The 13,382-nt window shown below is 50.6% G+C and overlaps 1 protein-coding gene across 1 annotated transcript in view; it reads right to left on the bottom strand.

Annotated features, from left to right (window-relative positions):
• Positions 1 to 1,460: 1,460 nt before the first annotated feature.
• ATCAY (ATCAY, caytaxin) overlaps positions 1,461 to 13,382 on the bottom strand; it is a 41,622-nt gene continuing 29,700 nt past the window's right edge. The window contains exons 10-14 of the mRNA XM_025368026.1: positions 11,527 to 11,625; positions 9,057 to 9,092; positions 7,961 to 8,032; positions 6,333 to 6,365; positions 1,461 to 2,025 (exon numbers count right to left, since the gene is read on the bottom strand). Coding sequence (XP_025223811.1) covers positions 2,016 to 2,025; positions 6,333 to 6,365; positions 7,961 to 8,032; positions 9,057 to 9,092; positions 11,527 to 11,625 — 250 coding nt within the window. The 3' untranslated portion in view covers positions 1,461 to 2,015. The remainder of the gene's footprint in view (positions 2,026 to 6,332; positions 6,366 to 7,960; positions 8,033 to 9,056; positions 9,093 to 11,526; positions 11,626 to 13,382) is intronic.

Raw genomic sequence — 13,382 nt, 5'->3', positions numbered from 1 at the left:
AGAAGCTGCTGGCTTTTGGGGGCGGGACTTGCGCAGGACCCCATCCCACAGGGCAAATTTTTCTGTACTGCTGCCCCTCAGCACTAAGCACCACCAGTTCCCTGCCATCGTTGTTGGAATAACCCAAAATGCACTTCCTTGCTGTCTCAGGTCGAGATGCACTGGACGCTTTCACTGAGGCTCAGTCAATTGTGGGTCTGGTTGGCCCAGCCTGGACAGCACTTGCTGAGAGGCCAACCACAGAGCCAGGAAGAAGGGCCTGGAGAATGTGCCCGCTCTACTCGCCGTCTGCTCAGGTTGATAGACATGAAGACATTTACAATTAGAGGGAACTTCATGAGCAACTCTGCAAACACTGTCCATTCTTTGCTTTTTATTTTGAGACAGGGTTTTGCTCTTCTTGCCCAGGCTGGAGTGCAGCGGCGTGATCTCGGCTCACTGCAACCTCTGCCTCCCGGGTTCAAACAATTCTCCTGCCTCAGCCTCCCGAGTAGCTGGGATTACAGGCGTGCACCATCATGCCTGGCTAATTTTTGTTTTTTTTTTTTAGAGACGGGGTTTCCCCATGTTGACCAGACTGGTCTCGAGCTCCTGACCTCAGGTGATCCATCCACCTCAGCCTCCCAGAGTGCTGGGATTACAGGCATGAGCCACTGTGCCCTGACTAGTTTTTTTTTTTTTTTTTTTTTGAGACAGAGTCTTGCTCTGTCACCCAGGCTGGAGTGCAGTGGCACGATCTTGGCTCACTGCAACCTCTGCCTCTCAGGTTTAAGTGATTCTCGTGCCTTAGCCTCCCAAGTAGCTGAGATTACAGACACCTGCCACCATGCCTGGCTAATTTTTGTATTTTTAGTAGAGATGAGGTTTCACCATGTTGGCCAGGCTGGTCTCGAACTCTTGACTTCAGGGGATCCGCCCACCTCGGCCTCCCAAAGTGCCAGGATTACAGGCGTGAGTCATCGTGCCCGGCCTAGCCTTTTCTTAAATGCTTCCAGAGACAGGGAGCTCACTGCTTCTAGAGTCCATCTGACCAGTGACCGGCATTTGGACCACATTAGAAAAGTCTGTCTTCTTTTTCCAAGGGAAATTTGCCTCCCGAACAAGAACCCGCTGGATACCCTGTATCTTCCTTTTGCTAGGTCTATTTCAGAGCCAGCTTCTGAGCCTCTGCTGTTCCAACCCGGAACAGCGTTGGCGTGTCCCAGCCTGATGCCGGGTTGGGGGAGCAGTGAGGTCCACATATCTCATTCCTTGGTGGGAGGTATTGACTGGGTTTGCCCTGTGGCTTGGCATCTGAGTTAAAGGGGCTTGAGAATGTTCTAGATTACCGGGGTGTCGTTTTGCAATCAGAGGACAAGGATAGTTGGTAGCAGCTCTTCTTGTGCAATGGGCTCTGATCCTCTCAAAGGAGCTGGGTGTCATTATGAGCGAGAAGGGGGCGGGTCAAATGAAAAACCACGGGTGTGAATTTTGGACGTAAGGTCGGAGGCCAGGAGGTACCTCAGGACGTGGCCCTCCTAGGGGGTTGAGCTTCTAGGTCCGGGGCCGCGTTCTGGGGAGAAAGGCACAGGAAAGGACGCAGACCCAGCCGGGGTGGTGGTGGGTGTCTGTGGCTCCAACCCAGAGCGGGTGACAAGCAAGAGAAGGGTCTCGAATCTTGTATCCAGCTCTGACCACGGCGGCTGCGAGCAGAAGCGGAGGCCACCGACGCCACACGGGCCACCCCCTGCGCTTCTTGCCTTCCTCGGCTGAGAGTTTGTGAGTGTGGAAGGGTGAGGGGCTCAGAGCTGGGCCCTTTTCTGGAACGCACGAATACTGCATCGTTAAAAAAAAATACAATGTTTTCAAGCAGCTGAAAAGGATGCTGGGTTTCAGAGATGATCGGAGGGGCTGGCACCCTTGGAAGACTGGGACTCAGGATGAGGCAGGATGAGATCTGGGGCCAGTGGGCGTCTGACAGAGGTTTCCTGGCATCTGGAATCTTCTTTCATGTCCTTCGTTATGCTCACGTCGCCTCAGGACATGCTAGGGAGGGAAAGACACAGGCCAAGTTATTACTGTTAATGTTAAAAGTGCAAAGTGCTCTCTTCCACATGTATGTAATCCAAAAGAATGACCCCACCCGGCATGCGTGAGCTCCCAGCAGCAAGAGTGGCACATGCCCTTCAGGGCCTGGCTCCTGCCATGCACTTTCTAAGTGTGGCTCTGAGGGCCTCCTTCCTGGTACCTCAGCAGAACATGCCCTGGAGACTGGCACCCTTAATCAGCCTGGAGGGAGGCTTCAACCCACCTACCCATTCAGTCATCCATCCAACCAACCATACAACCACCCACACCTCTATCCATCCATCCATCCATCCACACACTCACCCACTCATCCATTCATCCATCTGCCCACCCATCCAGCCGCTCACTCATCCATCCATTCACCCGTCCACCCACACATCCATCCATCCATCCATCCATCCACCCATCCATCCATCCACCCATCCATCCATCCATCCATCTATCCATCCACCCACCCACCCACTCACTCATCCATTTATCCATCCACCCATCCATCCAACCAACCATACAGCCACCCACACATCTATCCATCCATCCATCCATCCATCCTTCCATCCACTCATCCATCCATCCATCCATCCATCCACTCATCCATCCATCCATCCACCCACCCACCCATCCATCCATTCATCCATCTGCCCACCCATCCCGCCACTCACTCATCCACCCACCCACCCACTCACCCATCCAACTATCCATCCATCCATCCATCCATCCACCCACCCATTCATCTACCCAACCATTCATCCAACCAACCATTCATCTACCCATTTACCCATCCATCTGCCTACCCATCCATGTATCCATCAATCCATCTTTCCATCCCTCCACCCATCCATTCATGCACCCATCCATCCACAGAATCAACCTCCACCCATCCATCCATCCATCTACTCATCATCCATCTATCCTCCCATCCATCCACTCATTCATTCATCTATCCATCATCATCCATCTATCCTTCCATTCACCCACTCATGCATCCATTTATCCATCTGTCCACTCATCCATCCATCCATCCATCCACCTATCCATTCATCCATTCATCTATTGCTTCTTTTTTTATTTTTTTTTTTGAGACGGAGTCTCGCTCTGTCCCCCAGGCTGGAGTGCAGTGGCCGGATCTCAGCTCACTGCAAGCTCCGCCTCCCGGATTCACACCATTCTCCTGCCTCAGCCTCCTGAGTAGCTGGGACTACAGGCACCCGCCACCTTGCCCGGCTAGTTTTTTGTATTTTTTAGTAGAGACGGGGTTTCACCGTGTTAGCCAGGATGGTCTTGATCTTGTGACCTCGTGATCCACGTGATCCGCCCGTCTCGGCCTCCCAAAGTGCTGGGATTACAGGCTGAGCCACTGCGCCCGGCCCATCTATTGCTTCTTAAAATTCCTTCTTTTGTGTTTTTAATCTTTTAAAACATGCTTATTATATCTTCTCCACCTAAGGATCTCCAGACAGGATCTAATTCTTCTGTTTGTTTTCTCTGCTGTCTTTTGCTCATGGTGGATGATTTCCTTGTGTTTCCTGTCTGTATATGTGAACTCATCTCCAGAGAGCTTGGGTTGAGGTGGTCTTTTCAGAAATGCATTGAGAACTTGATTTTACTCAGTGTCCCTGAAGCAGCACTGTTCTAAGGCCCTTTTTGATGTTTATTTCTTAGCTTGGAGCTTCCTGGGTCACATGGATAGTAAGGCATAGAGATTTATAGATTTGATTTTTTTTTTTTTTGAGACGGAGTCTCGCTCTGTCGCCAAAACTGGAGTACAGTGGCCAGATCTCGGCTCACTGCAAGCTCCGCCTTTCGGGTTTAAGCAATTCTCCTGCCTCAGCCTCCCGAGTAGCTGGGACTACAGGCGCCTGCCACATCGCCCGGCTAGTTTTTTGTATTTTTTTAGTAGAGACGGGGTTTCACCGGGTTAGCCAGGATGGTCTCGATCTCCTGACCTTGTGATCCGCCCGTTTCATCCTCCCAAAGTGCTGGGATTACAGGCTTGAGCCACCGCGCCCGGCCGAGATTTATAGATTTGTATAAAACTGTGTGGTTGGCTGAGCACAGTGGCTCATGCCTGTAATCCCAGCACTTTGGGAGGCCGAGGCGGGCGGATCATGAGGAGGTCAGGAGATCGAGATCATCCTGGCTAACATGGTGAAACTCCGTCTCTACTAAAAAATACAAAAAATTAGCTGGGTGTGGTGGCGGATGCCGGTAGTCCCAGGTCCCAGTTACTCAAGAGGCTGAGGCAGGAGAATGGAGTGAACCTGGAAGGCAGAGCTTGCAGTGAGCCGAGATCGCGCGACTGCACTCCAGCCTGGGTGATAGAGCGAGACTCCGTCTCAAAAACAACAACAACAAGAAACAACTGTATGATCAAGGATAAATCCCACACATTTTAAAGAAAAGTTTGGTCCTTCCCTGGCTCCTGGGAGTAACCTCTAAACTCTTGGAGCATCCTGCCTGGAGTGTCTATGTGGGTCATGCCAGATAGTCTATGCTAACTGATATGGTTGGGCTGTGTCCTCACCCAAATCTCATCTTGAATTGTAGTTCCTGTAACCCCACTTGTGGTGGGAGGTACTCAGTGGGAGGTAACTGAGCCATGGGAACGGTTACCCCCATGCTATTCTCGTGATAGTGAGTTCTCACCAGATCTGATGGTTTTATAAGGGGCTTTCCCCCTTTGCTCAGCACTTCTCTCTCCTGCTGTGCAGTGAAGAGATGCCTTCCACCAGGGTTGTAAATTTCCTGGGGCCTCCCCAGCCATGCAGAACTGTGAGTTAATTATACCTCTTTTCTGTATAAATTACCTAGTCTCAGATATTTCTTCATAGCAGCATGAGAACAGACTAATACACTCACAACGTGACTTACGGTGGGAACTTGGGCCATGTGGCATCAGCTCGATCTGTGCAGGGGCTGGAGGCTAAGAACAGCCATGCAGAAATCAGCCAGGTGTATGTAGTTGACTCTTAATGAACACCCTGGCCACTAAGGCTTGGGTCAGCTTCTCTAATTGGCAGCACTTTGTGTGTTTTGCCACACATCCCTGCTGGGAGAAATAAAGGATGTCCACACAACCCCACTGGGAGAGGACACTTGGAGGCTTCCACCTGATCTCTCCTGGATCCTGCCCTATGCACCTCTTCCTTTTGTTGATATTTTTTTTTTTTTGAAACGGAGTCTCGCTCTGTTGCCCAGGCTGGAATGCAATGGTGCAATCTCAGCTCACTGCAACCTCTGCCTCCCAGGTTCAAGCGATTCTTTTGCCTCAGTCTCCTGAGTAGCTGGGACTCCAGGTGTGTGCCACCACGCCCAGCTAATTTTGTATTTTTAGTAGAGATGGGGTTTTACCCCGTTTGGCCAGGCTGGTCTTGAACCCCTGATTTCAAGTGCTCCACTTGCCTTAGCCTCCCAAAGTGCTGGGATTACAGGCATGAGCCACCATGCCCGGCTTTTTGCTGATTTTAACTGTACTGTAATAAACCATTCCACTGTGATAAACCATAACCGTGAGTATGACAGCTTTACTGAGCTCTGTGAGTCCTTCTGGCAAACCATTGCATCTGAGGGTCTTGGAAACTAACACACAGGGAGACTTTCTTTTCTTTCCTTTTTTTTTTTTTTTTTTTTCCTTTTTTGAGACAAAGTCTAGCTCTGTTGCCCAGGCTGTGGAGTGCAGTGGTACAATCTTGGCTCACCTGGCTAATTTTTGTATTTTTTGTAGGGATGGGGTCTTGCCATCTTGCCCAGGCTGGTCTTGAACTCCTGATCTCAAATGATCCACCTGCCTCGGCCTCCCAAAGTGCTGGCATTACAGGCGTGAGCCACTGTGCCCGGCCACAGGGAGGTTTTTCTTGGCATTCAGAACCAAGTGGAGAATCGGAGGCACAGTGTGGACCGTCTGCCCTTTTGTGGCATCATATCCTGGGCTTCAGGGAGCCTGGCTCTGTGTGGGTTTTTCCTTGAGGGCCGCTCCACTGCATAACTCTGGGGCCTCATTTGCATCCTGGTCTGGGTAATGGCGCCCCCTGGAGTTGTGCAAGGACGGCCTGACTGGTTAAGGGAACCACTACCTCCCTGCCTCCCCGGTGCCGTATCCCCCACTCCCAATAAGTCATGGGGCAGTTTTCCTGGGATTAGGCTCCCTGCCTGCTTTATATTCACTGGCAGCTGATTCGATTTTCTGTCCCTCTAGAGAACCCTGACTAATACAGGTCCATGCAGGACGTTCTGAAAACAGCACGAAGACCACCCTGCGTGACACCCACCTTGTTTCCTGATCTTCTGTGACTGGAGCAGACCTGTGGAGAAGAGACGGAGACTGGGCATTATTTGCTTATTTGGGAGCCTGGGCATTTTCCATTTTTTTTTAACTTGATTTTTTTTTTTTTTTTTTTAAGATAACAGGGTCTTGGCTGGGTGCAGTGGCTCGTATCTGTAATCCCAGCACTTTGGGAGGCTGAAGTGGGCGGATCACTTGAGGTCAGGAGTTCGACACCAGCCTGGACAACATAGTAAAACCCTGTCTCTAGTAAAAATACAAAAAGTAGCTGGGCATGGTGGCGGGTGCCTGTAATCCCGGCTACTCGGGAGGCTGAGGCAGGAGAATCACTTGAACCCAGGAGGCGGAGGTTGCAGTGAGCCGAGATCACACCATTGTACTCCAGCCCCTGGGCAACAAGAGTGAAAATCTGTCTCAAAAAAAAGAAAAAAAAGAGATACAGGGTCTTGTGATGTTGCCCAGGCTGGAGTGCAATCATAGCTTGCTGTAGCCTTGAACTCCTGGGCTCTAGCCATCTGCCTGCCCCACCCTTCTGAGTAGCTGGGACTACAGGTGTACATCACCACACCTCGATATTTTTTTGTTTATTTATTTATGAGATGGAGTCTTGCTCTGTCGCCAGGCTGGAGTGCAGTGGTGTGATCTAGGCTCACTGCAAGCTCCGCCTCCCGGGTTCAAGTGATTCTCCTGCCTCAGCCTTCCGGGTAGCTGGGACTATAGGTGCGAGCCACCACACCCAGCTAATTTTTGTATTTTTAGAAGAGATGGGGTTTCACCGTGTTAGCCAGGATGGTCTCGATCTCTTGACCTTGTGATCGTCCTGCCTCGGCCTCCCAAAATACTGGGATTACAGGCATGAGCCACTGCGCCCACCTGATAATTTTTATTTTTAATTAATTAATTAATTATATTTATTTTTTTTTTTTGAGACGGAGTCTCACTCTGTTGCCCAGGCTGGAGTGCAGTGGCCGGATCTCAGCTCAATGCAAGCTCCGCCTCCCGGGTTTACGCCATTCTCCTGCCTCAGCCTCCCAAGTAGCTGGGACTACAGGCGTCCGCCACCTCGCCCGGCTAGTTTTTTGTATTTTTTAGTAGAGGCGGGGTTTCACTGTGTTAGCCAGGATGGTCTCAATTGCCTGATCTCATGATCCGCCCGACTCGGCCTCCTAAAGTGCTGGGATTACAGGCTTGAGCCACTGCGCCCGGCCTTATTTATTTTTTTGAGATGGAGTCTCACTTTGTCGCCGAGTGCAGTGGTGCTATCTCGGCTCACTGCAACCTCTGTCTCCTGGGTTCAAGTGAATCTCCTGCCTCAGCCTCCCAAGTAGCTGGGATTACAGGCACCCACCACCACACCCAGCTAATTTTTGTATTTTTAGTAGAGATGAGGTTTCACCATGCTGGCCAGGCTGGTCTTCAACTCCTGACCTCATGTGATCCGCCCACCTTGGCCTCCCAAAGTGCTGGGATTACAGGCGTGAGCCACCACGACCAGCCACTTAGTTCCATTTTCTGTCCCTGAACAAGGACCCGCCTCCTACTTAGCCTCCCCCAAGGGACTAGGCAGCCTCCCGTGACTGTCAGTTGTCTGCCCATAGTCCCCTGCACACCTACCTGTTTTCCACTGGTGCCACCTCTGGCTTCTCTTCAGATCTGGGCATCACAAACTCCGGCTGGGGCCTCGCGCTGTGGACAGAGAGAATGAGGTGACAAGGGTGACTAGCCCAGCCAGGCCAAGGGGCTCTCGGCTAGTATTGGCCTCTCTGATTTTCCTGTCCCTGGGACCTGTTTTCCGAACCAGTGAGACGTTCCCCACCTTTGCTATTTGAGAAAACTTCTGGGACCAAGACTCTGTCTTATTTGCCTCTGTTTCCCCTCAAAGCTGACATCGGATCTGGCATGATAAAGGCTGTTTTTTTTTTTGCTTTGAAACAGGGTCTTGCTCTGTTGCCCAGGCTATAGTGCAATGGTACAATCATGGCTCACTGCAGCCTCCACTTCCTGGGCTCAAGCAGTGCTCCCAATTCAGTCTTCCCACAAGTAGCTGAACTACAGGTGCATGCCACCACACCTGGCTAATTTTTATTTTTATTTTTTTTTTTTGAGACAGAGTCTTGCTCTGTCACCCACGCTGGAGTGCCATGGCACGATCTCGGCTCACTGCAACCTCTGCCGCCGGGTTCAAGTTCTTCTCCTGTCTCAGCCTCCCAAGTAGCTGGGATTTCAGGCACGCACCACCACGCCTGGCTAATTTTTGTATTTTTGGTAGAGATGGGGTTATTCCATGTTGCCCAGGCTGGTCTCCAACTCCTGCCCTCACATGATCCTCCTGCCTCAGCCTCCCAAAGTGCTGGGATTACAGCCTCCCAAAGGACTGGGTGAGCCACTGTGCCCATCCTGACTTTTATGCTTTATGGAGGGTGAAGTCTGTGCTCAACCTTTTTTTGCCAAGGGTCCCTCATCTTGCACAATAACCTCCAAGGTGGTTGTTAGCATTTTATTTGCTTAATGTAATCTTGCAGCTAAATGCGGGAGCCAGGATTTGAACCTAGGTCTGAGTTTAACGTCCTTGCCAGAGGGGTAGCATCTTAAGCCCTGCACAGGACAATGGTCCCTGCTGCCTGGAAGTCACTGGGTTTCCCTAACTGAGAGTCCAGCTCAGCCCCCCACTGCCCCGACCCAGTCCCAGCAGACGCCACTCTGCACACACCTCTCCCTCCTGGCCTTCAGTCTTTCCTCTTCGTATCTGAAAGAAAGAAAAATATGTCAGAGACGACCTTCCTTTTTCCCCTGAGATACACTTTCTGGGGGAATTCCTTTTCCTTTTCAAGCAGAGAAACAAGCTCTCTTTTTTCTTTCTTTTCTTCTTCTTCTTTTTTATTTTCTTCTTCTTCTTCTTTTTTTTTTTTTTTTTTTTTTTGAGATGGAGTCTTGCACTGTCGCCCAGACTGGAATGCAGTGGCGCGATTTGGCTCACTGCAACCTCCACCTCCTTGGTTTGAGTGATTCTCCTGCCTGAGCCTCCCAAGTAGCTGGGACTACAGGCACCTGCTACCATGCCCAGCTAATTTTTTGTATTTTTAGTAGGGATGGGGTTTGACTATGTTGGCCTGGCTGGTCTCAAACTCCTGACCTTGTGATCCACCCACCTCGGCCTCCCAAAGTGCTGGGATTACAGGCATGAGCCACTGCACCTGGCCCATAGGTGCATTTTTTATTATAAATGTTTATGTGTTGGCCGGGCACGGTGCCTTACTCCTGTAATCCCAGCACTATGGGAGGCTGAGGCGGGTGGATCATCTGAGCTCAGGAGTTTGAGACCAGTGTGACCAACATGGTGAAACCTTATCTCTACTAAAAATACAAAAATTAGCTGGGCATGGTGGCAGGCGCCTGTAATCCCAGCTACTTGGGAGGCTGAGGCACAAGAGTTGCTTGAACCTAGAAGCCGGAGGACATGGTGAGCCGAGACTGCGCCATTGCACTCCAGCCTGGGTGACAGAGCGAGACTCCGTCTCAAAACAAACAAGCAACAACAAAAAACAGGCCGGGCATAGTGGCTCATGCCTGTAATCCCAGCACTTTGGGAGGCTGAGGCGGGCAGATCACCTGAGGTCAGGAGTTCAAGACCAGCCTGGCGAACATGGAGAAACCCTGTCTTTACTAAAAATACAAAAAATAAAAATAAAAAATAGCCGGGCATGGTGGTGCATGCCTACAATCCCAGCCACTTGGGAGGTTGAGGCAGGAGAATTGCTTGAACCTGGGAGGTAGAGGTCGTGGTGAGCCGAGATGGCACCATTGCACTCCAGCCTGGGCAACAAAAGCAAAACTCCTTCTCAAATAAATAAATAAATAAATAAAATTAAAATAAAAAAAGAAATGGCTAAGATGGCAAGTTCAATGTTACGTGTATTTTACCACAATAAAAAAAATGTATGTTTAAGGAGATTTTTGCAGCATGAACCTAGAGGAGGTATTGATGATGTAATGTTCAGTGAAAAAAGAACGGGACTTGATACTGCCCATCCCTTCCCCAAGCTCCAGGTCCCTGAGGGGCTCCAGGAAATAAATTGGTGGGTTCTATTCCCCCCATTCCAAGTCTGCGTTTCCCCTCATTGCTGGCTCCTGGCAGCCAGGGGGACCCAGTAGGGGGGTGTTGGAGTGGTATTGTTTGACTGTATCTCCACCCAAATCTTTTTTTTTTTTTTTGAGATGGAGTTTCACTCTTGTTACCCAGGTTGGAATGCAATGGTGCAATATTGGCTCACCGCAACCTCTGCCTCCCCAGTTCAAGCGATTCTCCTGTCTCAGCCTCCTGAGTAGCTGGGATTACAGGCATGCGTCACCACACTTGGCTAATTTTTGTATTTTTAGGAGAGACGGGGTTTCACCATCTTGGCCAGGCTACTCTCGAACTCCTGACCTCAGGTGATCTGCCCGTCTCAGACTCTCAAGGTGCTGGGATTACAGGCGTGAGCCACCTTGCCTGGTCTCTCCACCTGAACCTCATCTTGAATTGTAGCTCCCATAATTCCCTCGTGTTGTGGGAGGGACCTGGTGGGAGGTCACTGAATCACGGGGGCAGGTCTTTCCTGTGCTATTCTCGTGATAGTGAGTAAATCTCACCAGATCTGATGGTTTTATAAAGGGGAATTTCCCTGCACAAATTGCCTTCTCTTGTCTGCCTGCATGGGAGATATGCGCCTTCCACCATGACTGGGAGCTACACCTCCCCCAAGCCATATGGAACTGTGAGTCCCTTACCTTAAACCTCTTTTTTTAATTAATTTATTTTTTTGAGACAGAGTCTTGCTCTGTCGCCCAGGCTGGAGTGCAGTGGCGCGATCTCGGCTCACTGCAAGCTCCGCCTCCCGGGTTCACGCCATTCTCCTGCCTCAGCCTCCCGAGTAGCTGGGACTACAGGCGCCGCCACCTCGCCCGGCTAGTTTTTTGGTATTTTTAGTAGAGACGGGGTTTCACCGTGTTAGCCAGGATGGTCTCCATCTCCTGACCTTGTGATCCGCCCGTCTCGGCCTCCCAAAGTGCTGGGATTACAGGCTTGAGCCACCGCGCCCGGCCCCTTAAACCTCTTTTGTAAATTGCCCTGTCTCAGGTAGGTCTTTATCAGCGGCACGAAAATGGACTAATACGGCGGGGAGGACTGTGGGGCCACTCACTGCAGGACGCAGTCTGGGATCTGGACGTGTTCCATGGGGATGAGTTGCTCCAGGTCTTCCAAGCTGTGCACGTACTGGATCTTGTTGATGAACTTGACGCTGGCAAGGGGAGAAGGGGAGAGAGGTCTGAAATGCAACCCGTGGGGTGGGGGTTACCTAGGTCCACACAGAGCCGTGGCGACAGGGATGCCCACAGGACCCCACTCCAGGATGCCCCAGGGCAGATGACGATACTTCCCTTGCGCCCGATGACAGCCTTAATTCTCCTGCACCCCATGTATGGGGTGGAGACCCCGGGTCTGCCCCGAGGCCCTTGCAAGCAGGGCCATGCACTCGACATGGGTTCTTGCAATGAGGATCTTGTTGGAAGGAAGTCAGGAGGCGGGGAGATGGTCTTAGGCTCTACAGGCTGTTTTACCATCATCTAAAAGTTGCTCGTCTGTGTTACTTTTCCCCAAGAATGCTTTCCCTCCATGTCACTGCACAGGACGGCACAGCCAACACTCAGTTGGGCACAAGAAGGGGGCATATGGGGCTGCCAATTGATTCTTGTTTTTTTTTTTTTCCTTGAGACAGAGTCTCGTTCTGTCACCCAGGCTGGAGTGCAGTGGTGTGATCTCGGCTCACGGTTCAAGCGATTTTCCCTGCCTCAGCCTCCCGAGTAGCTGGGACTACAGGCATACACCACCACTCCCGGCTAATATTGTATTTTTAGTGGAGATGGGGTTTCATCATGTTGGCCAGGCTGGTCTTCAACTCCTGACCTCACATGATCTGCCCGCTTATACCTCCCAAAGTGCAGTCATGAGCCACCCCGCCTGGCCCAATTCTCTGTTCTTTAGGGATGAATGGTTCTTTCCTGTCCAGCCCTGAACTCTGGCCATCTGGTACCACGTGGTGTTTCGTCACCAGCACGTCATGGTATTCTTTTTTTTTTTTTTAGAGATAGAGTCTCACTCTGTCACCCAGGTTGGAGTGCAGTGGTGCAATCATGGCTCACTGCAGTCTCGGCCTCCTGGGCTCAAGTGATCCTCCTCCCTCAGTCTCTGAGTAGCTGGGATCACAGGTGCGTGTCACCAGGCCTGGCTAATTAAAAAAATTTTTTTTTGTAGAGATGGAGGTCTCGCTCTGTTGCCCAGACTCGTCTTCAACTCGCCTCAAGCGATCCTCCTGCCTTAGCCTCTCAAAGTGCTGAGATTAGAGGTGTGAGCCACCGTGCCCGGTGTTTTATGTGTATTTTTAGAGGTTAAAGATTTATTTAAATTATTTATTTATTTATTTTTGAGACAGAGTCTTATCCTGTCGCCCTAGGCTGGAGTGCGATGGCGCAATCTCAACTCACTGCAACCTCTGCCTCCAGGGTTCAAGCAATTCTCCTGCCTCAGCCTCCCGAGTAGCTGGGATTACAGGCATGCGCCACCATGCCTGGCTGATTTTTGTATTTTTAGTAGAGATGGGGTTTCACCATGTTGGCCAGGCTGGTCTCGAACTCCTGACCTCAGGTGATCCACCCATCTTGGCCTCCCAAAGTGCTGGGATTACAGGCTGAGCCACCGCGCCCGGCCACATGCCGAATGTTTAGATCATCGTGGCACAAATAGAAATTTCCTTTTCATTTATATAATCATGAAACCTCAGGGTTGTATAGGAGCCCATAATCAGCCTCCAGTCTCGTTGGCTTTTAAATGGGGATAGCTTACATCTCTTTCCCCCTTTGTAGAGTCAAAAATTACATCTTCAACATTCTCCATGGCCAAATAAACCAAAAGTGATAGAATTTAATTCTTTTATTATGTATTTATTTATTTATTTATTTTGGAGACAGAGTGTTGCTCTGTTACCTAGACTGGAGTGCA

Source organism: Theropithecus gelada, chromosome 19 (genome assembly GCF_003255815.1).
Source record: "Theropithecus gelada isolate Dixy chromosome 19, Tgel_1.0, whole genome shotgun sequence".
NCBI lineage: Eukaryota > Metazoa > Chordata > Mammalia > Primates > Cercopithecidae > Theropithecus > Theropithecus gelada.
Note: the sequence above shows the minus strand (reverse complement) of the source record. Positions and strands in the feature narration are given on the sequence as shown.